At 43.6% G+C, this 26,653-nt stretch overlaps 1 protein-coding gene across 2 annotated transcripts in view; it reads left to right on the forward strand.

Moving 5' to 3' along the window:
- The first annotated feature begins 5,028 nt into the window (after nt 1–5,028).
- The window catches only part of LOC139054215 (uncharacterized), a 91,394-nt gene continuing 69,769 nt past the window's right edge, over nt 5,029–26,653 (forward strand). Inside the window, exons 1-3 of one of the 2 annotated variants that reach the window (XM_070530894.1) lie at nt 5,029–5,180; nt 5,807–6,066; nt 25,638–25,886. In XM_070530894.1, the coding sequence (XP_070386995.1) occupies nt 5,881–6,066; nt 25,638–25,886 (435 nt within the window). In that variant the 5' untranslated portion in view covers nt 5,029–5,180; nt 5,807–5,880. Of the gene's footprint in view, nt 5,181–5,235; nt 5,423–5,806; nt 6,067–25,637; nt 25,887–26,653 lie in introns of those variants that run through there. The other variant, XM_070530895.1, reaches the window with a different exon arrangement.

Here is a 26,653-nt window from a genome sequence, read left to right on the forward strand (position 1 = left end):
CTCCCTTTGAGGTAATATGCTCCATATGTGGACCCCAGTTATGCTTTTCGGTGTACATTTCCAAAATATTTATGTGAATTCACCTGTGGGATACTGTCTTGTCGATAAAGAACTGAAATTAGCACAGGAAAGCTTTGCGGGAAAACTAGGACGGTGCTTTTTGTGATAGGCTCTTAATTTTCTTTTTTTATATAATTTCCTTTGCCATGTCAACAGCACTGATAATTTTCACTGTGCAGTACGGTTCATTGTTATGCATTTACGGTTATTTTGCATCTGTCATGCTTTTCGATACCTTTGGAAAGCTCGACAATGAGGGCAGAACAGAAGCTTAATTTTGGGGTCTTATTTTCGCCCATACATTTGCACTACTAAATTTGCAATAATACATTTGCATTAGGAAAAGCCCAATGCAAGATATCAATGCTGGTATCATTGTCGCCGATCTAGGTGATCACTTGCCAATATGCTTGTTTTCCAAACGAAATAACACACTTAAAGCAAGCCGAAACCAGTGTAAATCTTTCGTCATGCAGGAAATAAATCCAAGAACAATGAATGACTTTCGTAACCAACTTTGAAGTGTAAACTGGACACCCGTATTTGAGTGTAACGATGCTGATATGGCCTACGATATGCTCATGCATATAATAAAAAATATGTACAATAGTTGTTTTAAATTAAGAAAGGTAGACATCTAGAAAGATAAGGAAACCTTGGTTGACAAATGAGTGTGTAAAGTTAATTGGTAAAAAAAAAAGAAACAATTATGCTCTCACTTTTGTGCAGTCTAGAAGGCCGGATGATCTTTTTGCATTTAGGAATTCAGAAACATTGTAACTAAGTTTCTTCGAGATACAAAAAGAAGAGTATCTGGAAAAGCTATTTAGTGATGCGGATACCAAAGGCAACCTAGTTTGGCGTGCGCTTAATAAGCTCCTAAATCGCGACAGAAGTCGTTATGAGCTTGAGATTACAGAAAATGGGAAGCAGCTAAAAGGTATAGAATTAGCAAATCGACTCAATGAACACTTTATAAATTTAGTGATTAGCGCTCACAATATAGATGCTCTCAATTTTTTGGGTGCGCCCAGTGTAAATACAGCGTTTTTTGAACCTACGACACCTGACGAGGTTTACTCTGCTTTTATGTCCTTGAAGAACAAAAGGCACGTGACATCAATGGTCTCCAGATTAAAGCAATTAAATTTGTAATAGACTTGTTAGTGCCCGCTTTCAGCCACGTATTCAATTTTTGCTTGTCTACTGGTGTTTTCCCTACAAAAACGCAACAGGCAGAGGTTACTGCTCTGTTCAAATCAGGGCACAGAAATGACATGTCAAATTATCGGCCGGTGTCAGTGCTCCCGGTCATATCAAAAGGCTTGGACAAGGTTATGTGTAAAAGGGTTGTGTTGTTTCGTGAAAAATATCAATTATCTTCACATCAATTTGGGTTTCGTAGGGGCCGATCGACTGAATTAGCTCTATTAACACAGAAAAATGTAATCTTGAACGGCTATGAATAAAAAAAATTAACATTAGGCGTATTTATCGATTTTTCCAAAGCCTTTGACAGGATCAATCGTATTACTCTACTAAAAAAACTCGAACATTACGGATTCTATGGATTACCCCTAGACATTCTAAAGTCATACTTAACCCATAGGAAACAATGCGTTTACACTTCAGGAGAATACTCAGACCCCCTGAATTTAGAAGCTGGTTTTCCCCAAGGGAGCATATTAGGACCTATCCTGTTCAACATCTATATAAATGGTTTAACAAACATCAGTAACTTACCACACTATTTAATCTATGCAGATGACACCAACCTTTTCTTCCAATCATGTAATGCTGATAACTTATCACAACTAGCAAACACTGTCCTTGATAAACTATATTGGTGGAGCAAAGCAAATTCTTTACAGATCAAATCTAAAAAAACAAAGCTGTTCTTTTTGCACCCGCCCGAAAGCCTGTAAATTGTAATCTAAACATATTCTAACGATCAGAACGAATTGATGTCACCGCGGACGTGAAAACACTGGGAGTGATTTTTTATCAGCATTTAAGGTGGGACAAACACGTAGAACGCGTGGTAACAAGTATGGAAAAAGCATGCGGTGCGCTCTGTAGACTTCGAGATGTTATTCCATTAAAACTACGGCTATTGCTGTATAACACCATATTTATTTCTCATGCAAATTATTGTAGTCTTCTATGGGGGACAACGTCGTCATAGGGGGACAATCGTCATCTGCCTTGATGTGTTTCCTTTCTTTAACGCTGCGATCCCGGTACTTTCCAGTAATGAACGGCATGCGCGTTATAAGCACAACATAGCATTCCTGACAGGAAAGTAGCGAGCGCCGAGTTTCAAGAAAGGAAACGCAAGCAAAGCAGATGACGATTATTGTTGTGGGACAAATGTACACCCCAAAGGGTGCAACCGTTTTAAGAGTGTTAGAAAAATTTACACCCTTTGGGGTTTATCTTGTCCCGCAACAATAATCGTCATCTGTCTTGCCCGCGTTTCCTATAACGCTGTTAGCCCGGTACTTCCCAGTCACGAACGGCATGCGGGTTATCAGTGTGACGCAGCATTTTTGACAGGAAAGTAGCGAGCGCCGAGTTTTCAAGAAAGGAAACGCAAGCAAGGCAGATGACGATTGTTGTTGTGGGACAAATATACACCCCAAAGGGTGCAACCGTTTTAAGAGCGTAGCGGGCGCGGCGTTTTCAAGAAAGGAAACGCATTAAGGCAGATGACGATTAAACTAAAGGAAATGTTAACACCCTTTGGAGCGTATGTTTGCCGCACAACGATAATCGTCATCTGTCTTGCCCGCATTTCCTTTCTTGAAAACGCTGCGCTCGTTACTTTCCTGTCGGGATTGCCGTCATGCTGATAATGCGCATGCTGTTCGTTAATGGAAAGCACCGGGCTCGCCGCGAAAGGAAATGCGGACGAGACAGATGACGATTATCGTTGTGTGGTAAATATACACCCCAAAGGGTGCAAATGTTTTCAGAGTGTATTGTTGTGTGGCAGACATACACTACAAACGGTGCAAACTTTTTAAAGAGTGTACACTCTTAGAAACGTTTACACCCTTTGGGGCGTATCTTGTCCCACAACAATAATCGTCGTCTGCCTTGCCCGCGTTTCCTTTCTTTAACGCCGCGAGCCCGGTACTTCCCAGTCACGAACGGCATGCGCGTTATCAGTGTGAGGCAGCATTCTCGACAGGAAAGTAGCGGGCACCGAGTTTTCAGGAAAGGAAACGCAAGCAAGGCAGATGACGATTATTGTTGTGGGACAAATATACACCCCAAAGGGTGCAACCGTTTTAAGAGCACCATTCCTGTCAGGAAAGTAGCGGGCGCGGCGTTTTCAAGAAAGAAAACGCATCAAGGCAGCTGACGATTATCGTTGTGTGGCAGATATACAACCCAAAGGGTGCAAACTTTTTTTAGTGTGTAAGAGTGAAGGGTGCACTCTACACTCTTAGAAAAATTTACACCCTTTGGGGCGTATCTTGTCCCACAACAATAATCGTCATCCGTGCTGCCCGCGTTTCCTTTCTTTAACGCTGCGAGCCCGGTACTTTCCAGTCACGAACGACATGCGCCTTATCAGTGTGACGCAGCATTCTCGACAGGAAAGTAGCGAGCGCCGAGTTTTCAGGAAAGGAAACGCAAGCAAGGCAGATGACGATTATTGTTGTGGAACAAATATACACCCCAAAAGGTGCAACCGTTTTAAGAGTGTAAAAGCAGTTTGCACCCTTGGGGTGTATATTTGTCCCACAACAATAATCGTCATCTGCCTTGCTTGCGTTTCCTTTCCTGAAAACTCGGCGCGCGCTACTTTCCTGTCGAGAATGCTGCGTCACACTGATAAGGCGCATGCCGTTCGTGACTGGGAAGTACCGGGCTCGCAGCGTTAAAGAAAGGAAACGCGGGCAGCACGGATGACGATTATTGTTGTGGGACAAGATACGCCCCAAAGGGTGTAAATTTATCGAACACTCTACACTCTTAGAAAAATTTACACCCTTTGGGGCGTATCTTGTCCCACAACAATAATCGTCATCCGTGTTGCCCGCGTTTCCTTTCTTTAACGCTGCGAGCCCGGCACTTTCCAGTCACGAATGGCATGCGCGTTATCAGTGTGACGCAGCATTCTCGACAGGAAAGTAGCGAGCGCCGAGTTTTCAGGAAAGGAAACGCAAGCCGGGCAGATGACGATTATTGTTGTGTGACAAATATACACCCCAAAGGGTGCAACCGTTTTAAGAGTGTAAACACAGTTGCACCCTTTGGGGTGTATACTTGTCCCACAACAATAATCGTCATCTGTCTTGCCCGCGTTTCCTTTCTTTAACGCTGCGAACCCGGTACTTCCCAGTCACGAACGGCATGCGCGTTATCAGTGTGACGCAGCATTCTCGACAGGAAAGTAGCGAGCGCCGAGTTTTCAAGAAAGGAAACGCAAGCAATTAAGGCAGATGACGATTATTGTTGTGGGACAAATATGCACCCCAAAAGGTGCAAACTGTTTTTAGAGTGAAGAGTGTGTGTACATTATAAAAAAAAGTTCACACCCTTTGGGGCTTATCTTGTCCCCAAACTATAATCGTCACTTGTCTTGCTCGCATTTCCTTTCTTCAACGCTGCGAGCCTGGTATTTAGTCACGAACGGCTTGTGCGCTATCAGTTTGGCACAGCATTCTCGACAGGAAAGTAACGAGCACCGCGTTTTCAAGAGAGGAAACGCAAGCAATTAAGGCGGATGACGATTATTGTTTGGGGACAAGATAAGCCCCAAAAGGTGCAATTTTTTAAGAGTGCAGAACAAAAATTAGGCAAGCCGCTTGTGCCGGAGACACAGCACACCCCTGCTACGGAATCTCCGCTGGCCTCCGGAGCCGAATTTTGCCTAACCGCGGCGCCGTGACCGAATAAAGAACCAACTGCGCGAGCTCGGTGGCTGCGAGCGATGCCTTATGTGTCTTCCGCTCGATTCTTCTTTCTTGTTTGGGTGCGTTTCGGCAGCTCTACGATAGATGGTGCACGGGTCGCTGGCGATATGTATAGCTTTAAAAAAGTTTTGAACTAAACCAAGCAAAGCTGTGAGCGTCGCTTTGCATAATTTGCGTGATGGACTTGCTAAGGTAGTGTATAACAACACAGCTTTATGATTCAGAGTTTAGTTTGTGGCGATGGTGCTGGATAAGCCTAACAAATGCTCGCGGCACGAACGTATCAGCAACTTGTGTGCGTTCTCCGTGTCCGTTCGATCAGTAGTGTGGGGCGTTGACTATACGTAATACAGTCGCACGGTATTTGATTTAGTTGCAAATTAAACGGCTGTTACGAAGAATTTTGCTCGTAGGGACCATCCGTTACAGATCTGGTAAGGTTTCGAGCTTGCCGTAATTGTTGAAGCATATTGCCTTCAGGGAAAAAAAAATGTTATTTTGAAAGCATGGGCATGGCAGTGCTCGTATGATACTTCGACATCACAGCGCGAAGTCGTAATAATTCGCGCAACGTTCTTTGTCTTGTGCATTGACAATGTCTACTTCCTCTGACTGTTGTAGGCCGCTGTCATCGTGCTCACGTTTATGGTGGTTGCTGAAAACCGCGTGGGTGTGTTTTGCTTGCGATTCAGCATATTGTGATTGGTGTCGTATTGCTTGTTTCCTGCATTCACTTCAGATGGCTGCAGCTGTTAGTGCAGCGTGTGTTGGGAGCTGCGGTTTATCGGTTTATCGTCGTTATCTTGTTTTCTATGCAGCCATGGAAACGATCGTCTCGAGAAGTCTGCTGAGTGATGTTTAGTGCTGCTGCAACGTTACCTCACTCGTACTAATGGCAAACCTAAGACGACACTTCAATTTCGGTTCTCACAAGAGTGGATCTGTCAACACGTTTGGGCTGTCACATGGCAATCAGTCAAACTCTGAAGGCATCGCATTTCCCGACCATGCATTTAGCAGGTCGGCGTTTATGAATGAAGTCTGCAGTTTCCTCGACCACTGTTCGGCGTATATACAGGTAAGGTGAGCACAAAGCTATGTATGTTAGAAAGAATTATATAATGTAGGAGTACTGTCACTTTCACGCTAGCAACCGTACTTTCGTGATAGAACTGAACACATTGCAAACGCTGTAGTGATGCAGCTAAGCGTGCTTGTTTTAATCCGTTTTGAGTGACAAGTATCGGGCTGCACTGACCACTGCCGACTTCGACATTAATCTTGTGCCCTGTTCACTGTATCGAGCCGTCCGCACTGTAAAGCTCTTGTATACGTGGGCACGATCGATCGGTAAGTGTGACCTACAGCTTGTTCTTGTTTCAGTCGGGATTAGTTGGTTAAACAGGAGCATTTTGGAAAAAAAAGTTCGCGATGCACATGGGAACGCATCAGAAATTCCTTTTCCGTAGTCATTGCTGTTGACTGAACAATGTTGCTTCAGCAGAAATAAATGCATTGTTTTCAGCTTGTCCCAGTGAATTTCTTTAAGGACGAACAAATCAGGGATAAGCCGAACACTTCTTTGGACTTTTGTAGTTACATGTTCACTGTGCTTAATTCTGTTGAAGTGAACTTATCACTATAAGATTTCCAAAGGCCATACATGTTCACATTTAAAAGATGTAACTATCATTTTTGGAGCTCGATTTTCAAGAAAAAGGTTTCAAAGTGTGTTGACGATTGGGAAAAAAGGATTGCATGAGATTTTCAGCTATGTGCTTGCAGTAGTCATGCTCACCATTGAAATTTTTTTGTAAGAAAGTTTTATAGACTTACATTGGGTTAGGATAAAACTTGCAGCTGGTGCTCATTTTTGTGTATAAAACTGTCATGAAAGTATGCATTAGGTATGTGTGCATAAAATTTTCAGTTACATGAAACTTGTATAGTTTGCATGTTGCAGATGAAGTTAATTTGATTTGACCAAACCCTAACTAATTAATCTGCATACAAAATTCACTATTGTTTTGGCCATTAAACATGTTGTACTTTACAGTAAATATTGACCCTTTACCTCCTGTAGACGAGCTCAGCACGTCCACACACCTTGTATACGCTCTACCGTGGACGAGCTGGGCTTGTCAACAGCTAAAGGTTCCAATTTCTCATCCAAAGACGATTTGAGCAAGCCCATGCATCTAGTTCTCTTTTTCATGCACAAATATTGAACATTGCTGACAAGGAAAATGGCAGTGACATTGTGTGTTTAGGCCAACTTACTCATCTACTTAATTATTTGTGCGTGTGTTCTGCAGTAAAGAATATTGTTTTGAATGCATTTCTTGTGTTTATTTACAGTGCCGATTGCATAGAGCATTAAAAAAAATCGGTAATTCGGAAGTGTCCTTTTAAAAAATAATTTGGGAAATAAAGGGTTAACTGGTGCATAATTAGGGCTCGCGTTTATGAGGATTATGCTAATGGACTGTAATCAGGGAGGAATCGGGCTTTTTCTAAGATATGTTGACTTTTTCGTTTTGCCTCTTGTTTTCTTTCAGATGCAACTTTCTTTTCCACCCTCCCTTTAAAAATAATATACATCTTAATAAAAAAAATTATTCTGCAGTTTTATGTGCCAAAACCACAATCTGATTATGAGGCATGCTGTAGAAGGAAGGACTCCAGATTACTTTTGACCACCTGGTTTTCTTTAATCTTCATCAAATGCATGGTATGGTACACAAGTGTTTTTGTATTCTGACCCCATCGGGATGTGGCTATCACTGCCGGCATTGAAAACGCCTCGTGCTCAGAAGCGCAGTACCATAGCGGGTTCTTCCAAATATTTGTTAAAGGCTGCACTGAGAACCCATCTTCCTATTCATGTGTTGTTTTTTAATTATTTTTTATGGATTACCATTTTTCACTGACATAAATATGGAAAAGACTGATAATTAATTAATAGGATGATGGTTCCTTCTAAAATAACTTGGAATATAGAAGTTACTACTGCTGTGAAGCCAGTATACATCAGTGAATATTATTTTCCTTTTGAGCCCTTTACTCTTCTTTTTCTAGTTTTTCTCTCCCCCCTCTCTTATAAGCTGATCATTCAGTGAAAGCACTGAAAGTGGAATGAGAATGGAAGCACTGGAAGAGTGGGATGTTCATACATTCACTCCTATGCAATGGTGTGAAGCTATTGCACACAGCATGATGAGAGGTGCAAAACAATTCATGTGGGGTCTTCTTCCAGTGGCTTCTCTTTCAGTGCAAGATGCATCGCAAATGCGGGGACAGAGTTGGCATCGTTTTCAAAATATAGTAGACCCTGGTGTCTGCTTGGAAGACACTGGTATTTTCAATCTTCATTTATACTTCCAAGAAATGAAAGTCGCCTGTTGTGCAGAATTCCTTTGTGCAGTGTTGTAGATGACCGTTGCACAGGGCAGAATGCTTTTTGGATATTGATCACATTGGACAGCTTGACTGGTTTCCATTTACGTGAAATGTTGTGCACATTTGATTACTACGAAAGAATTGAAACACATCCTTGAGCTCTGTTAATAGATTTGATAATGCCTGGAAGCAGCTCATTCTTGACTGGTAGTCTGTGTTGGCTTCTCTGGCTTCATTTATTTTGTACTGCAAGTTTCGTCATCACTAACTGCTGCTGACACATCAATGTCTTGGTCTCAGTAGCCGGACGGTGTTTGCTGTACATTATAAAATCTTTCTTTATCATTGTTAGCTTAGATGCAAATTCTTTGCTATACTCTCAGTACCTCCATTCACCTCAACAAAGAGGCACATTCATCAATACTGTCACGTGGTAGTGACGTTAAAGAACACAGTAGCAGTACTGTTAAAGACAAAACTAGCTTTTATTGGGCGAACCTGTGCCCACAAAGCAGGCTACACTTAAAGCACAACGATAGCGGCGAACACAGTCGGCGATCGTCGTAAATCTGGTCAGCGGGTCAAGCGCATCGGCTTTTATACAGGAATCATCAAATGTTCCAGATTAAACGTTGGGACCCGCATGCCTTCTAAAATGTTCTACACCATTCGTGTCAAGCGATGAAATCAGATAACACAACGTTCGGCGACAACAGACAGCGGATAGAAGCATCGATAACTTTCCAGAAACTTCGGATACATGCAGGTGCGTCCCGCGCTGTGCGATAACATTTGTTCGGCGGCAAAACTTGTCGCCCGATAAAGACAAGTACACATGTCAATACTTTTATCCTCCCACACATTCAAATCCTTTCGTCATGCTGTGCCTGTGTGAAGTTCTCAACAATGTCTTTAAACAGTTGCATCTCCATTGCCTGCGACATCTGCAGCTCTCACATCCACTCTTGCATCCAAAATTGCAGTGGAGCCAAGTATCCATCAACATTCCTTTATTTTCTTACCCCTTCATCTTTTTCTGCTTTGATGTCGAATGGCATGCTTGTCTGTTGTCTCCTTTCTCATAGTATTCACTCGTACATAGTATTTTGTGCTGTTGTATATGGAGAATACAATATTTGAGCAAAACAATTCAAAGTTACTATAGCTGCCATGTCATGGTTTTCTACCATATCACTTGCTAAACCTTTATTCAGCTAACTTTGACCCGTTGTGGTGGCTTAGTGGCCATAATGTTGCGCTGCTAAGCACAATGTCCTGGCTGTGGGTGCCGCATTTTGATAGGGGCGAAATGCAAAAACGCTCGTGGTACCATGCATTGGGTGCATGTTAAAGAACCTCAGGTGGTCAAAATTAATCCGGAGTTCCCCACTACGGTGTGCCTCATAATCATATTGTGGTTTTGGTACCTAAAACCTTAGAATTAAATATTTCTTAAGCTAACTTTAAGAGCTCATCAATAGTTTTCTGCAGCCTGTATGTAGCTCACTGGCTGTGGTGTTGTGCTGCTGAGCACAATGTTGCAGGTTTGATCCTGACCATGACGGCCACTTTTCATTGAGGGCAGAATGCAAAAACGCTTGTGTGCATCCGCTTTGGGTGCACGTTAAAGAACCCCCAGCAGTTCAAAACAATCGGAGCCTTCCACTAGAGCTCTGTACGGGCTGTTTTTTCAGGCCTGGGTCCGGACCAAGCTCCAAAATGTCATACGTTGGCCCGCCTGTGCCCGGCCCAGTTATTTCAAACCTGGCCCATACCTGGTCTGGGCCCGAAAGATTCAGGCCCAGCCTGGTTCGGTTAGACTCATTAGCCATTGAGCCTACAGGAAGCTAGGTTGAGTTCTCGCTTATTGTGAAAATACTGTCATGTGATCGAGGGGCACCGGGCAGTCTTTACGCTGCATCAAAGTAGCTTTTTGCCCTACGGGACTCTTCCTGGCTATTCTGAAACTTTTAAGAGGCATGAACATTTCATTACTAGCCAAACCCGCTCAAATTATTCTATATTCAAACACACATATACAATGGACAGTGAAGAAAATGGGGAGATCAGGACTAGAAACTGACACCAAAAGTGGCACAACTCCTGCTTACACTTTAGGAAGGATGATGTATTAAGTGAAGGTTATCAAGGTGAAGGTTATTTTCAAGAGGCAGATTTCAGTGCATCAAGTTTTCCGTTAAGGTTGTTGCTAATAATGAATAAAGTGAATCCTTTGATCACCCATGCTTGTGCTTTAATATGTGATATGAACAACCTTACTAGACTTTCCAACTAGCTCCACGGCACTATATAGCAAAGGCAGAGTTGAACACTCCCGTACCCATCGCTAGCCATTTCATCTTACTTTAGAATCTCATTTAATCATTGTGATGTACAGTTATAGAACTCAAGCCAATAAATGTGGCTCGAATGTAAATTTAAATATGCCGGTCTATTCGCATTCAGAAATACTATAATACATGGCCACTAGAAGTTTTTTTTCATTAAACAGAAATTGGTGATCTGCATGAGTAACGCTCATGTGCAATCATATTGTGACATGGAACATGCGATTTTTATTGCATTATTTGACCTCATTATATTGCGGTCACTATTCACTATTCACTGCCTGCTTGGAAGAAGTATTCAAGCTATTAAACTAGGAAGGCTTAGGAGTAAAGATCGACGGCGGATATCTCAGCAACCTTCGGTTTGCCAATGACATTGTTCTATTGAGCAACAATGCGGACGAGTTACAACAAATGATTGAGAACCTTAGCAGAGAGAGTGTAAGAGTGGGATTGAAGATTAATATGCAGAAGACAAAGATAAGGATAAATGGCTGGGCAAAGGAACAAGATTTTAGGATCACCAGTCAGCCCCTAGAGTCTGTGAAGGAGTATGTTTACCTAGGTCAATTAATCACAGAGAACCCTGACCATGAGAAGGTAATTCACAGAAGAATAGGAATGGGTTGGATCGCATATGGCAAACATTGCCAGCTCCTGACTGGAAGCTTACCATTATCATTGAAAAGAGGGGTGTACAATCAGTGCATTTTACCAGTGCGGACATATGGGGCAAGGAGACTGACATATGGTGACCTGGAGACTGACAATGAAGTTTGAGAAACTTAAGGACCACGCAAAGAGCGATGGAACGAAGATTTCTAGGCATAACGTTAAGAGACAGAAAGAGAGTGGTTTGGATTAGAGAGCAAATGGGTATAGACAATATTCTAATTGACATCGAAAGGAAAAAATGGAGCTGGGCAGGTCATGTAATGTGCAGGTTAGATAACTGTTGGACCATTTGGGTTACAGAATGGGTACCAAGAGAAGGGAAACGCAATCGAGGACGACAGAAGACTAGGTGGAGCAATGAAATTAGGAAATTCACGGGCGCTAGTTGGAATCGGTTGGTGGAGGACAGGGGTAGTTGGAGATCGCAGGGAGAGGCCTTCATCCTGCAGTGGACATGAAACAGGCTGCTGCTGATGATGATATTGGGGTCAATTTTTCATTTAACAATTTAGGCATCCTTATTTCGCAACATGACCTAAGTTGGACTCTGTCTACTGTTCTTATCGCTTAGGGTGTTAAGCACAGTGTATGTACAGCATAGGCAACAATTTTTTTTCGTCAGATTGGGATTTGATATGACCTATTTTCACGTAATTTCACGGGAAACCCACCGAGTTCTAGAAAAACGTATACAAGGCTGTGACGATGTGGGTTTAGTCACCTAACATAACATTTAAAAAGAAAGAACTGTGAGAGTAAAATTTTCTGTGTTGTTTTTTTATTTTTCACATCCCTGTCACCAGTGTTGCCAAATTCTGCGGCATTCACATAGGCTTAAAGTATTTAGCTAAGAACAATGGACACTTGAAAGTCTAAATTTAATTAGTTGGACTAATTGTGCAATAAACTACTGCCAAATATTCAACTCTCTTGAACAAATAGGGAAGAAAAATAATGGAACCCAGTAGCAAAGTGATTTTCACTATCCCTTAACATACAAATTAATTTGTTAATGAATATTCCAGAATTTATTTATACTACTTTATTTCAATCCTCTAAGAACTAATTTAAAATTTATTTCATTTTTGAATAAAATGATCACCCATAGGCCAGTACCAAGCAGCATATCAATGACTCCTGCCAAAAATCAACATATTTTTGTGTGGCAACATAATATTGTAAACAACTCTGCCTTTAGACAAGTCTTAATTCTGTTCTTGAAAAATGTAACTAGCTATACTGAAACTACTGTCAACAATTCCTCTTGTGGCTACAATACAAATTATGCTTTTTACAGCTGAAAACAGTCTAGTAATTTTTTTCTTCCCAGCGAGTCTCCCGTCACTAAAATAGCTTCCGATCTTCAACACCATTGCACTGCAAATATCTTTCTAACTCTTGGTCATTTTGATCCAACTATGTGATATCTTGCCACTCTTGGAATTCAGCCTTTGCTGCCACTCCCAACCACCCTAATGCGCTTGAACATGTTTACCGTCGGGGCGCTATCAAACTTGGCACTACCTCCATTCGAGCTGTGGGTCATCCATCTCTCGCCTGAGCACGATCACCTCCAGGAATCCGAGGTCTTAATAACCTGGGCACAATGTTGACCAAAGTTTTTTTATTGGCAAATCAGCTCTAGGTGGAATCCTGCGAGGTGTAGGAAGGTTCTTGACAGGGATAATTGTCATCGACCCAAATATAGCACAAAGCTCCATATGAAACCCATATGGGTTTCTCTGAAAGCAAGCTTTGCAGTTGAGGAAAGATTTGTCCTGCTTCTAGATTTGAACTCATTACCAACGCCTCTCTGAGCCACCCACTCTCCCATCTGAGCTAACCAGGAGGCCCGCAGATCACATCGCGAGGGCAAATCATTCTACAACTCAAAGCATGGGACACTGAACATGGCCAATCACTTCTCCAAAATCCTGCTAGGTGGAGGAAGGTTCATGAATAGAAAAATTGTCACCCACTTGAAAGTAGCATGAAGCTCGAAAGGGTTTGTGTTTCTCTTAAACAAAGCTTCACAGTTTAGCAAAAATTCATCTTGGTCTGGCATTCATTGCTAATAGCATGCCCGGGCCTAAGCCGGGCTTTCCTCTGTAGCTTAGCATTAACGAAGTACATACAGTGTGGCAGTGAAGGTGTGTCGTTTGAAAATTTGTGTGCTTCTGAGAGAGGCTAAAGAACATTCCTGGTCAAGATATTATTTGGAGTTTTGAACACCTTCTCTGTGTAGTTCTGCCAGCTGATTGTTTTTCTACGAGGGTTTTTCAAAGAAAAATGGAATTAAATCTAAATTTTCCAAACCTAGCTTGACTTGTGAAAGTAAGAGTCAGTTGGGCAGTTAACTTCAGCATGCTGTTTTACATGTACATTTGTGCTCAATGTACATTTTTTCTTCTGTTTTAAGGTAATTTTCCTTAGTGTTTAGGGTTATATATTTAGAAATTGATGGTCAGAATGACGAATTTTATTATTTGCTTTATGACACCGGTATTTGGTGCACATCCTAGGTATTAACGAAAATCAACCACGAAGGCCCTGCTTTGCCATACTACAGACAGTAGAAGTAACATAGCTGCCTTGTTTTAACCATCGGTTACTGCAAGGGGGGCAGACAATAGCAGGTAAATTGCAAAAGAGTACGCATTTGGGCTGGTTGGTTCATGACTACGAGCAATAAAAACAGCGCTAAACGACGGGACGAGTGAAGGGACACATACAACGGCGCTGCACATGCACAGCGCCGTTGTATGTGTCCCTTCACTCGTCCCGTCGTTTAGCGCTGTTTTTATTGCTCGTAGCAGGTAAATGTTTCTTCTTTTACAACCAGGCACGTAACAGTGCCAAGTGTCATATTAAACGATCCAGACCATAAAATGCTATCTTTCAGTGCAATTTGAGCAAGAACAAAACAATGGTAAAAGAGAAATGATTATTCTATGATATTAAGAGGAAAATGCACATCCCTGTACAAAACCTGGTGGCATGAGACTGACATGTGCATAAGATGGCATAAGGTGCTTATCACTCACGCATTATCACTTCTTCTACTGGTTATGCTACACGTCATCGACACTCACAGACAATAACGTTGTTAACTACTCAAAACAATTGCTTCAAATTTTCCTCTTTTCCTAGAATTATTGTTAAATGGAATAATCTTACTGACAACATTTTAACTCAATGCTCACCCCCTTTATTTGAGTCGCATCTATGTTTATGTAGCAAGTGATTTACTGTGTGTGGTTCAGTTACTGCTTGCTTTTGCACATAGCGAGTCACCTATGTTATGTACCGCTGTATTTTGTACTTAGATTTTTCAATTTCACTTTGTATCCACCCTGCTGAGATCCTGGAAACAGGACCACATTATCAATAAATAAATAAAATAAAAGAGGTGAGAGGCTACTAGTAGGCCGTCAAGAAAAATGGTACATGGAATATTGCACTCATAGATAATTCACAAACCTCCGTACAACTCCTGCAAGAAAGTTCTTAGGTATGTAAACAAGAAATAACTGCAATCTTGTGTGCTCCTTCATGAAAATTATACTTTTCTTAACCGACTAAATAACACGACAACTCATGTAGAACCGATTGTCTGACACTGTGCTTCCACTCTTTCTAGGTAAGTGACGAGGCACAAAATGTTTATAAGGTCCTCTGCTTGTTCATTTTAAGTTGAGCTTTCTTTCACAAGTTTCCAATAAAATGTATTGAGCTTCATCTAGACACTGTGCTAACCACACAGGAGGTACTTCACTCTCTGGCCTTTCTCCATCGGATCCCCTTAAACATGGCGGATTTGCGCAAGGCTGCCGCTAAAAGTCAGCAGGTAAAGTTTATAGCCAGCTGACATTATCGTAAACCTGCACTAGGAGTATGTTATCAGAACTTCAGAGAAGTCATTCGGAATGCATAACAACAAATGTTTTATTTGCTAGTGTGGGTTAATATATAATGCCATAGCACCAAAAAGCATTAAAGTCACATAAGTCATCATTAAGTCACTGCTACCTGTTCTTGCTATCGTTGATTTTCGTAGTGTTAAGCTCTGCGTGAAACATATCCTAGAGACAGGCTTTCGGTTGCAGATATGGTTTACAAGACCAGTGTTTGTAAACCACATTTACAAAAATGCCTTCATGATGCAGAAATTGTGAAAATGTTTATTGTGAAAATGAAGGCCCTGTTTTAATATGCTTAGAGCTGAAGAATATATAAATCATGTTTCTCATTAGTTAGTTATAGCATAGTGTGATCCGCAACCATGAAAAGCCATCTTCACAGAGACATCTGCATGGCTTTGCGGCATCACAGGACAGCAGAGCCAGACAGACCTTGGTATGCACAGTTGACTCAACACGGTGCCCCGTAGCAGCTGAGTTGAAGGAGGACTAATGCATGCACAAATGGCACCTCACGTTAACGGATCATGGTATTCTATGGCTATTAGCTATGGAAACAGGATTAGAGGATGTAAATTTAAGGCAAGGGACAACCTTAAAGAGAAACACTAAGATCTGTTTAGACTGATAAAGTACTTTTTGAAAATTGTTCTCATTAAGAAGTCTTTATTGAAAACTAATTTCGTTAATTTCTAGATAATAGGATGATTATTAGATGAGAAAATGACGGCCAGTGTTTGAATTTATGCCATAACTCCAGCGTAGGTACATCAGCGTGACATCATGAATTTCAAAGTATTTTTTCGTATTTGGCCTGCATTGGCTTCTTAGAACACCGTGTAGAGAGAGAGAGAGAGAGAGAATAAACTTTATTCAAGAACCCCGGTCCGGGTTCGCCCGCTTTGTTCTAATTGTCTGCCAAGCCGAGCATCGTGATGAGCTCGATCATGGCACGTACGTAGTCGGAGGAGGAGTCCGCCAGCCACTCCTCAAGTGCCGTAGGTCTACGGGTGGGTGAGAGTTTGGCAAGGCTAGCCTGAATAGCGAGACGGCTCCCCGGACAATCCCACAGAATGTGAGCATTATCCGGGAAGCCGCCACATGCCATGCAAGCAGGTTTACCAGGCAAACCTTGTATGTAGTGTTGGAAGTGTGGGGACAAGAGAGAGTGCGTCTGTGCACGCCTCCATAGTACCGCCTCTCTTCGATTCATGTGTGTATCCGCTTGTGGATACTTCATGGAGTTGTTTAGTAAATCATCAAGTTTTTCGCGCCTTTCCGCCCGCGCGAAGGCATATTGCTCATTCAGACTCAGTGGGTCCAGCCACCACAGAGGAGGGCCCGGGAGATTTGCGCGGGATGTGGCATGTGCCACTTCGTTCCCTCTGATCCCTGTGTGACTCGGAATCCACTGAATCCGCACTCTAATGTTAGGGTGTGCGTTGAGGTGCGTTGTTAATGCTGAGTGTAGCGCCGCGGGAACGTTTCTGGCGGCGAGTGCCCTGCATGCAGCCTGGCTATCTGTTCGAATGAGCAGATTTCGTTCGTGTGGATTTGGCATGGTCACGGCTTCCACGATAGCTGTAAGTTCCGCTTGATGTTGTGACGTAATATTGCAGTGTAGGCCCCATGATAAAGGTGTAGAGTCGGTTGCCACCCCTGTGCAGAAGCCTCGATTATTTGGAGAGGCGTCCGTGTATAGGATCCAGTCGTCGGTGTCGTCCTTGAGGTGTAGTGCTCGACTTTGTCGTCTTTCTGGTTGTGTGTCTGCCGCCATATTTCGAGGTATTGGGTCGACGGTAATATGGTCTAGCGTGTCCCACGGGGGATATTGTTGTTCCCTGTCTGGGCATTGTGGGACATCGTAGCCTAGATCACGCATAAATGCCCGTCCCTGTCTAGATAGCTTCAGGCGACTAAATTGTGCCTCTTGGTGGAGTTGTTTCAGCTCATCCAGTTTAGGCAGCACTGCCGTCTCATCAACTCGGTTGGATGGCGAATATGCAGGGGTGCCTAGAATAACTCTCGTTATCTGCCGGAGCATGGTTTCAAGTTTGTTTTTTTTGTGTTTTGGTGACTTGTAAGTATGGGTATTGGTACATTATCCGAGGTATAGCCAGGGCCATGGTGAGTCTTCTAAGCTGGTGCTCTTTGATACCTCTCACCCTTTGTGTTGTTCTTGTAAGTAGCCTCTTGACTTCATGGAGCTGCCGAATTGTTTGCCGCACCCAAACGTCGGTCTTACCATTGTCCTGCAGCCAAAAGCCCAGGACCTTGATATACGTTTTTCTCGGGACAATATCTTGGTTCACTTGTAGTGTTATTAGTTTTCGTTCCTCTTCTGCCTGCGGTTCTCTTTGGTTGGTTACCACTATGTGCTCGCACTTTGCACTGGACAGGGCGAGGCCCCTTTCTTGAAGGTATAGCGCCGTGACATTAATACCTGTTTGCAGTGTCTCTTGAATTTCAGCTGGAGATCCTCTGCTGGCCCAGAGAGTAATGTCGTCCGCATAAATTGTAAAGTGAAGGTCTTCTACACGCCTCAAGAGAGTTGGCAGCTTGCTTAATGCTAGCGAGAATAGTGTGGGTGAAAGAATCGACCCTTGGGGTACACCTCTTGTCAGGTACCTTTTTTCGGACTCTTCTTCGTTTACCTTCACGGTAACTGTGCGGTTTGTAAGAAACCCTTTTACGTAGTTGTAAAGCTTTTGACCTGGTTGTATGGTTTGCAGTCCTTCGAGTACCGCTTCATGGGTAACGTTATCAAATGCTCCTTTGATATCCAACCCCACTACGGCTCTGAGTTGGCTGCTGCTCTGTGCTCTGTATATTTCTTGTATAGCAAGCATCGCATCCTGTGTGCACATGTGCTTTCGAAAACCAATGACTCGAGGATCGATAGCAGTGCAATTTTCCTGCTGCCATAGGAGTCGTGTTAGGGCCATTCGTTCCATAATCTTTCCCGGACATGATGTTAAAGAAATGGGGCGCAGGTGGCTGATGGCGCTTGGGGTCTTATTGGGCTTTGGTATTGGGATCACAGCAGCCATTTTCCAGGTCTCCGGTATGTCACCGCTTTCCCAAGCTTGGTTTATGATAGCCAGAAGGTGTTCCAGTTGTGTGTCTGGCATATTGCGTAGCATCTTGTTTGTGATGCCATCCGCTCCAGGTGTCGTGTGTCTTTTACTTGCATTGATGGCTGCTTTAAGCTCCCCAATCGTAAATGGCTGGTCTGCAGGTACCTCGCCGCAATCTTGTGTGGATGGTAGTTGTCGCTGATCTTTCTGTAAGGTGGCCGAAGGGAAGAAATGGTTGGCTATTTGTTCTGCGAGATCGCGCGCTCCGATTTCCTCCCTTAGTTGGATTGCCTCCAGGTGGTTCTTTCTCCTGGGTTGCCCAAGAAGCACCCGAAAGAGCGACCAGGCTCGGCTTGTGTGCATGTTGTTTCCGGCTTGCTCGCATATCTGCATCCAGTTGTCAGTTGCGAGTTTGTCAGCGTATTCTTGCGCCTCCTTGGTGATGATATCTATACGGCATTTTAAGCGCTTGTTCAGCTTGTTCTTTCGCCATTTTCTAAGTAGCTTGTGCCTATTTTCCCATAGATTGAGTAAGTGTCTGTCTATTTGCGGGTGGTCTTCAGTTCTTTGTACTGTCTTGGTTGTGCCCTTGTGCACGGTGCGTAGTGTTTTCGCCCATTCTTCCGGGTTATCAGAATGCGCTCCTTGGAGAAGACTCCTGAAAGCATCCCAGTCTGTGATATTTGTGGCTGTAGTGCGATTTCCTTTAGTCGTGCATTGCTTCTGTGGTACGGGAATGATTATTTCTATGATGCTGTGATCACTACCCAACGTTTCCCCGGTGTTTTTCCACTCCACTTCCTTAGCTGTCCGGCCCCAGGTCAGGTCTGGGTTTGTGTCTCTTTCAACTGAATTTCCCATACGAGTGGGAGTTTCTATGTCATTCAGAAGTGATAGGTGGGCATCACTTGCATGTCGTAGGAGCTGCCTTCTATTTGGCGTACTATGATTGTAGCCCCACGCCTCATGGTGGCTGTTAAAGTCGCCTACCCATAGCAAGTCCTTCTTGCCATGCTCTTTGAGCAAGCTCGTCCATGCTTTGCGATAAGCCCCTCCTTTAGGAGTACGGTAGGTGTTAATAATGGTTAAGTCGTATCGTTTGAAGAAGCGGCATTTAACCAATACGCTTTCCTCTTCCCCGTTGTTCATATGACTGAGGTCCTCGTGTAAGGCCGTATGTTGATTCGCCACCAGTGTCACCGTCATTGTAGGATAACTAATCGGATCATCATTGGTTCGCCTTCGGGACCGGTGTGTAATACTTGGATTGTGGTAGGCCGTGTAACCCGGTAGGGAGATCGGTGCATTGGTCTCCTGAAGAGTTATTACGTCCGGCTTATGCGCAGTGTTTGTGAGGTATTGTATTAGAGAGTTTTTTTTACGGCGTATTCCTCTACAATTCCATTGCCATACAGTAACAGCCATTTCGTGTAGTGAGTTACATTTGCTGTCATTAATCGCCATAATTGCTAGAATGACCTTGTTTATAGGGGTGTGCTTCCTCCCTGGCGGGAAGTCGTTTTCTAAAGGTTCGTTGTAAAGTTTCCACGCTTTGCGTTAGCGCGGCAAGTTGTTGTGTAATAGCACCGAGTTGTTTTTGCATTTCCGCTACTATTCTGTCGCGTTCTGCATCTTCTTTTTTGAAATCTACTTGTTCTTTTCGAATTTCTGCTATCTCATTGAGAATGTAGGCAAGCGTGCTGTCATTGGTTGTTTCGTGGGTTGCGTTTCGCTGTGTTCCTGTAGGCAGCTTTCCTGACCATGATTCTTGTCTTGCATGTGACTGAGTGGGGTTGTGGGGAGGATTAGTTTTGTTTTTGTCGTCAGTACGGCTCTGAGGAGTGGGAGATGGCGGACTTACCTCTGCCCGTGACCTCCATGCTCCTTTGACTTCTGCACTGCCTTGTTGAGGTTTCTTGTTTGCCTTGTTCTTGGCGTTGTTCGTTGGTGGTGTAGTGCCCTTGTGTGGTTGTCGCCTACTGAGGTCAGGTAGGCTGCCGTAGTTTTCGGAACGCCTCAGGACGTTCTCAGGTGATGGCTCTCTTAGGCAGTCGAAGCGATTCTGTGTCTTCAGCGGTGGGTAGTTGGTGTCGTTTTTAGGTGGTGGCTTATTGCGGTATGCTTGCGGGTGTCGATTGCTCGTGTTTTCTTTCCTTGATGTGTGTTGCTTGCGTTTTTCGGCCGCCAATCTGGCCATGCGGTCTGCTTGTTGTTTCTTTGGACAATCGGGATCTCTTGCCCCATGAGGCCCGCCACAGTTCACGCACTTCATTTCACACTCGTGCAGTGTTCTGTCCGGTCTTTGGTCCGGTGGGAATTGAAGCCCGCATTGTTCACACCGCACAAAATTCCGCGCGTTGGGGCAGACGTCGGCTCGATGCCCAATGGTGAAGCATGTTGTACACTGGACCGCCTTGGGACGGAATGGTTGTATTTTGGTGACTGATCTTCCAAGAAGGGCTCTCTTGGGTAGCTCTGGTCCCTTGACAGTGATGAGTATAGCTGTTGATCGGCCCAGTCTTCTCGCTGCTAGAAGTTCCCGATCTTCAAGAGTTATGACTTTTGTCAGTTCGTCGTCCGGGACGTCAAGTGGGAGCCCTTTAACTACACCCCTTGCGTTGTCCGGCTCATGCGCCACGTATGCTGTTATTTCGTGTTGTTCCCCTCTGAACTTCAACGTCTTGAGTGCGGCGAGCTTCTGCGTCGCAGATTCCCGCCGGCTTTCCGCAACTACAAGGTTCTGCAGCTGTCTAACTTGGGTAGTGACGTCCCGAGATTCGGTTGTGGTAAGTCCAGCTGCTGCCGTGATGGCAGCGCTCACATGGTAGGGCATGGCTTCTCTTAAGTTGATTTTAGTCCCCAGCCGCAGAATGACGATCTTGGGCTTGGCGTGGCGTATCACGGTTGGAATAGTAATGAATTCTTCCTCACCGTTTTGATCGTGTGGTTCCATGGCTGCCTCGTCGTCCATGACGCTTCAGGCGTCGACGTGCCTAGCCGCCGGCGAGGCTCCGGCGGTTAGGGTTAGCGACTCCTTTACACGTCGCCTTCGGAGGAGCAGCCGTAGAGCTTCGAAAAACCATTCAACTCACCCCAAATTGCGTCCTGAGGTGCCGGCCCACTACGCGTTGCTTTGTGCCGAAAATGGCACCAATGCTGTTGGTATTTCTGATGTTTCAGGTGATTTCAACGGAGCCGTTCCGTCGCGCGTCTTATCGCCTCGAGCCGGCGTTCCAGACCCCGTGTAGACAATTTTTGCCAATAAAGAACTAACTAGGCCCTGGCAGGTGCTGTCAAAAGCTACTTGTCTGTCATTTTTGAGCGTTTTCTGGATTACCAAGCATCCTGTCATGGTAGGAGTGGCTTTTTTGGTGTTGCAGAAGGGTAGTTCAGTAGAAGTAGGCAAATATAAACTTTCTCGAATGCATATAGTAAGTATTGAATAGTTACATGCAGATGCATATATATCTACAACAGGAATATTTGTATCGATATACTTAGGTACCATGCTTGTACTGACTAGTAAAAAAAAATAAATAAATAAGAAAGACAGCTAGCTATCAAGAACAGTTAGAATTAGTTTTAAACACTAGATAACAAGCTTTCCAAAAATGAATGGCTGGTGTAAGACTAGCTTTGCAAATATGCTAAATAAATGGTTGCTGAAGAAAGATCAGAAGTTGGGAAAAATAAAGTAAAGTTTCACTTCTGATAATTTGTGATACTTTGTTTAGTAGACAGAGAACAGTGACCAGACTAACAGTTGGTTGTCGCAAAATATTTGGTTAGTTTCAATATTCAAAGATACTGATTAGTTCATTTTCCAATGCAAATAGGTAGTGTACAATATTCAATTTATATTCTAAACTTTAGGTAATCGTCTACCTCTAATTTACTAATACAGGCGAAATTATTTTTAAAGGAGTACTGGCAATATTTTATGCTCCACTTGCTTTATTGGATAGCTGTCAAGCCAGTAAACACATTCTAAAGCCTCAATTCTTTTATTGTGCAAAAAACGAATTATTGCCACGAGCTCTCGCAACATGTATAAACAGTGCGAATGACAATGGAGACAGAAAGTAGAGAAGGAAGACGGTTGGCTGGCTGCTTCTGTACCGGTCTTGTAAACGCCAAATGTCCCAATTGATCTGCCTTGTATTTTTAAGGAGAAGTTTCGCCCGTAATATTTGGTGGAGGTGCGGGGTACCTCTCACGACCTACTATAGAGCCATCAGTGCAAGACTCTTGTAGAAGCCGCCCCCTTGCCAGCCTTTTACCATCGCCCACGATCATGATTAGAGAGGAGGATGCTCCCAGTGCTGCATTGGCAGGATCAGCCCCATTTCAGCACTACCGAGAGCTTCATATGTTCTCCGCAAAGGCAGGAGATGTTCATGAGTAACTGACCAATTACGAACAAGTAAGCCAGTACAACCACTGGAATGCTGCTCCCCAACAGAGGAACAGTTTCATTTTGACCGACACAGTGATGGTTTGGTATGACGACCATGCAGATGCGCTATGTGGACGTGCTTCGTTAAGGAGATCAAGAAGTGTTTTGGTGATTCAAATGCTAAGAAGAAACAAGCAGAATTAAAGTTAGCTCAGAGGGCTCAGGCCCCCAGTGAGACTTGCGCCACTTACATTGGGGAAGCTCTTAAAACTGTGCAAGACTGTAAACCCTCGAATGTCAGAAGAGAATAAGGTTGTACACCTTTTAAAGGGAATCGCAAAAGACATGTATAACTTACTCATTGGAAAAGACAATCTGAACACTGTATCAGACATTGTATGGCACTGGCGTGCCTTTGAAACTCTGAAGAATTGTCGAATTGCACCGAAATTTGGACGGCTGTCAAATGTGACAACTGTGGCCAGTGTTGACACGAGTTCCCCAGCAGATCGATCTTCCACCATTCGGCAGATTGTCCGTGAGGAGTTCCTTCGACACAAGCACGTTATGCGGTGCTTCATTACAGCTCCTGTGCTTTTGCAGGCGCTTTTCATGCAACCCCCTCAAGTCCTTGGCAGCACTCGGTAAATGCTACGGACTTTGGAAGCTATAAAGACGGCCACATTATTACCTGGCCCAACCATCCTATAACAACCCTTTTGACCGATGCTTTGATTAGCACTCATGCAGTGTTTGTTCACAAAGACCAACCACTGCCTACGACTTGCAAGGAGAGAATATTTGTTACTCTTAACGCATGGCCATGGCTGAAGATTGTTATCACCATATCGAAGTTCGTCTTCGGCCCATGTGCTACAATTGTAGCACACCAGGTCACATAGCTAGGTACCGTAACCAACATCGACCATCAGGCTATGGGTAATTGAAGCAGTCTGCGTCGCACAGTGGTCGTATCGTGGACACTCAGCGGCCAGGGAACTCCGTTCTAGGAAGCCACTACCAAGAAGAAAGGCCATGTAACTCCACCCTAGGAAACTTACTTGGAGAAGAAAGAACCGGTAACCGTTCACATGCTTCCGATTGTATCTGACACCACCACCAGCTTTCCAAGTGCACCGATCACCATCTCCCTGGCGGTGCATTGCGTCATCATCTCCACAGCGCCACTTCACGTCATCCCCACAAGAAAACTAGCCAGTGTGTCCGTAGGAGGTGAAGTCACTGAAAAATCTTTGCTGCCAACTGAGATACCTACAACTATTTTTATGCTCAAGTATAGGGTTCATGTGCTTATTGACAGTGTCTCTACCATGGCTTTAGTCGACACGCAACTGTTTTCTTCATGAGTGTGGTGCTTAAAAAGAGTATTCGGGACGCTAGGTCATGTTTTGTTGGGCCTAGTGCAGGTAAGTGGGAGTAGACGCGAGTATGAGCAAAAGTGAGTGCCGGTAATATGAATTTAAGTGACTATGAACGCAAGTGAGTATTGGTGAGGATGAATGGTAGTTAATAGTAACCTAAGTGAGTGCTGTGTGTGAGTGTACATGATATGAGTGAGTGCATAGCCTGTGAAAGTATAGGTGACATAGCATGAGCGAGTATGGCTTATTTTTCTGTTTATGGTTGCCATTCAGTCTGCTGTGGAGTACGAAAGCCGACAGCCATTGTGGCAGCGGTGGTGCAGTGTAACTGGCTGCAAGATCGGTTTATTGTATGTTTTGCTGAGTGACAGCATGTGCAGTCTATTGCCCCATTAAAGGCGGCTGCAGAAGCTCAGTTTTACTTATGAGCCTGATGGGAATCTTTCACAATGTTCCTATTTAACGAGAAGTTCCTGCCCTCTTTTTGGTGCCTGGAAAGACTTGGGAAGAGTAGCAGCTTCCAGTATAGCATTGAAGACTAATGACACTTGAGCATGTCCTGAACAAGTGTGAGCGAGGCTCTCCTGGGGATGAATCTGATGCACCTGCTTAACATTGTTATCTTTGCGCAGTTATTTTTATTCGGACACCCATTCTGTCCTGCTTTAAGTCTCCACTACCTCTGGGAGAGATCAGTCATTGCACCTTTCCTTTAGTTTGCTGTCATGTCTCTTCTTTCTAAGAATTTGCATTTCTGTGTTTCATTTTTGGAATACTATGCAAAAATTTTCAAGGCAGCTTTCTGGATGTTTGCTTTTCACTCTACCACAGTGGCTATTACATGCCGGTACACTGCACTGCAGTGCATTGAATTAAAACTGTTTCCAGGAGTTGCATTCTGGATCAGCAGATTTTAGGATTAATTTCCCTAACACAGCGCAAACAAACAACGACAGTGAAATAAAAAAAATTGAAAACTGACAGTATGAGTAATTTTGATGATTTCATGCATCATCTTTGTGTTGTCGCTGCACTGTTTGGGAAAAGAATCCGTACCAACTAGCTCAGTTCAGAGTACTTGTAAATTTGAGGAATTTTGCTATCGGAACTTGCCAGGTAATCAGCACAATTAAACATTATGAACAAATGTTGTAGGCGAATATACTTTCTGTGTATCATGCACTGCATTATTGTCAAGAAAGTAGTATTAGCAGCATAAATATCAGATAAGGGCCTGCACTTTGCTTCCATGAGTCATCGCACTGTATGCTACATCCATGCATGTGTTGAAAATGATGGTTTCATGATGTGGTGGCAACATTTCAACCCCACATTTGGTTACATTTGGTTCTAGTCTTTTCCATATGACTTTAGCCACAGGGCATCAGAACAAGTACAAGTAGTACCAACTTCATTGCCAAGCTCACTGCCTTTTTTCTTCATTTCTTGCAGGCACTGAACTCATTTTGTAGCTCCAGCAGTGTCTTGGCCAAGAGCCTGGTGCGCGTCTTTCACAATGTTCCTGTTTACCGAGAAGTTGCTGCCCTCTTTCTTGGTGCCTGGGAAGACTTGGGACGAGTGACAGCAGCTGCCAGTGCGGCAGTGAAGACAGAGACTCTGATGACAATTCAGGATGTCCTGAACAAACTGGAGGGAGAATCTCCTGGGGATGAATCTGCTGCACTTACAGAGAGCATTCAGGTCTTTTGCTGATTTCACTCAAAGTAGACATTACAGTCTCAGATCAAAAGAAGTAACATTGCAATGTAATTACATGGCAGATGGAAAGCAAAGGTGTTGCAAACATTAGTTTAACCTCCAATTCGATTCATGAGCCCATCAAAAATAGATTTAGCTCAGCTTGTCGGGCAGTGTTGTAGTATGTGAAAACTAAGGTTGCCGTGAGTCATTCTGTCTGCAAGGAAAGCACTGCTTTTAAATATATCTTTAATTGGACTAAGGTTGCCTAGAGTCATTCTGTCTGCAAAAAAACCACTGCCTTTAAATATGTCTTTAATTGGACTAATAGGTCGCACTAGACAGCAACTTTTCATTTTTAGGACTTTTCCATGGCTGATTAAGTTTTTTGATACTGTGTAAATTTGTCCCATTACATGTTGCTGCAGATCACTGTAGGTTTAAAGACTCAGTTACTGAAGCCGTGGGCTAATGATTAGAATGCCTGGCTCAGCTGCAGGAGGTGCATGGTATGATCCCCATCACCGGACACCCACCTGTTTAAAAGGCTGGTAAAGCAGCCTCCTGGCCAGGTGTCCGGCTTTCCGGAGGTGTGCTGTGTGTGAGAGGTTTGTAAGACCGCTATGCTTGTTGTGCAAGAATCAAGATAAACATCCTAGGTGGTACAAGTTTGTTCAGTTAAGGCCACCTTGTTTGTTTTTGTGTGTAATGTTAACATGAAGACCTTTTCACAGTGCTGAAGGCACTTGTTCTTTCGAATGTGGCAGCCA

This window comes from Dermacentor albipictus, chromosome 1 (assembly GCF_038994185.2).
Source record: "Dermacentor albipictus isolate Rhodes 1998 colony chromosome 1, USDA_Dalb.pri_finalv2, whole genome shotgun sequence".
Lineage (NCBI taxonomy): Eukaryota > Metazoa > Arthropoda > Arachnida > Ixodida > Ixodidae > Dermacentor > Dermacentor albipictus.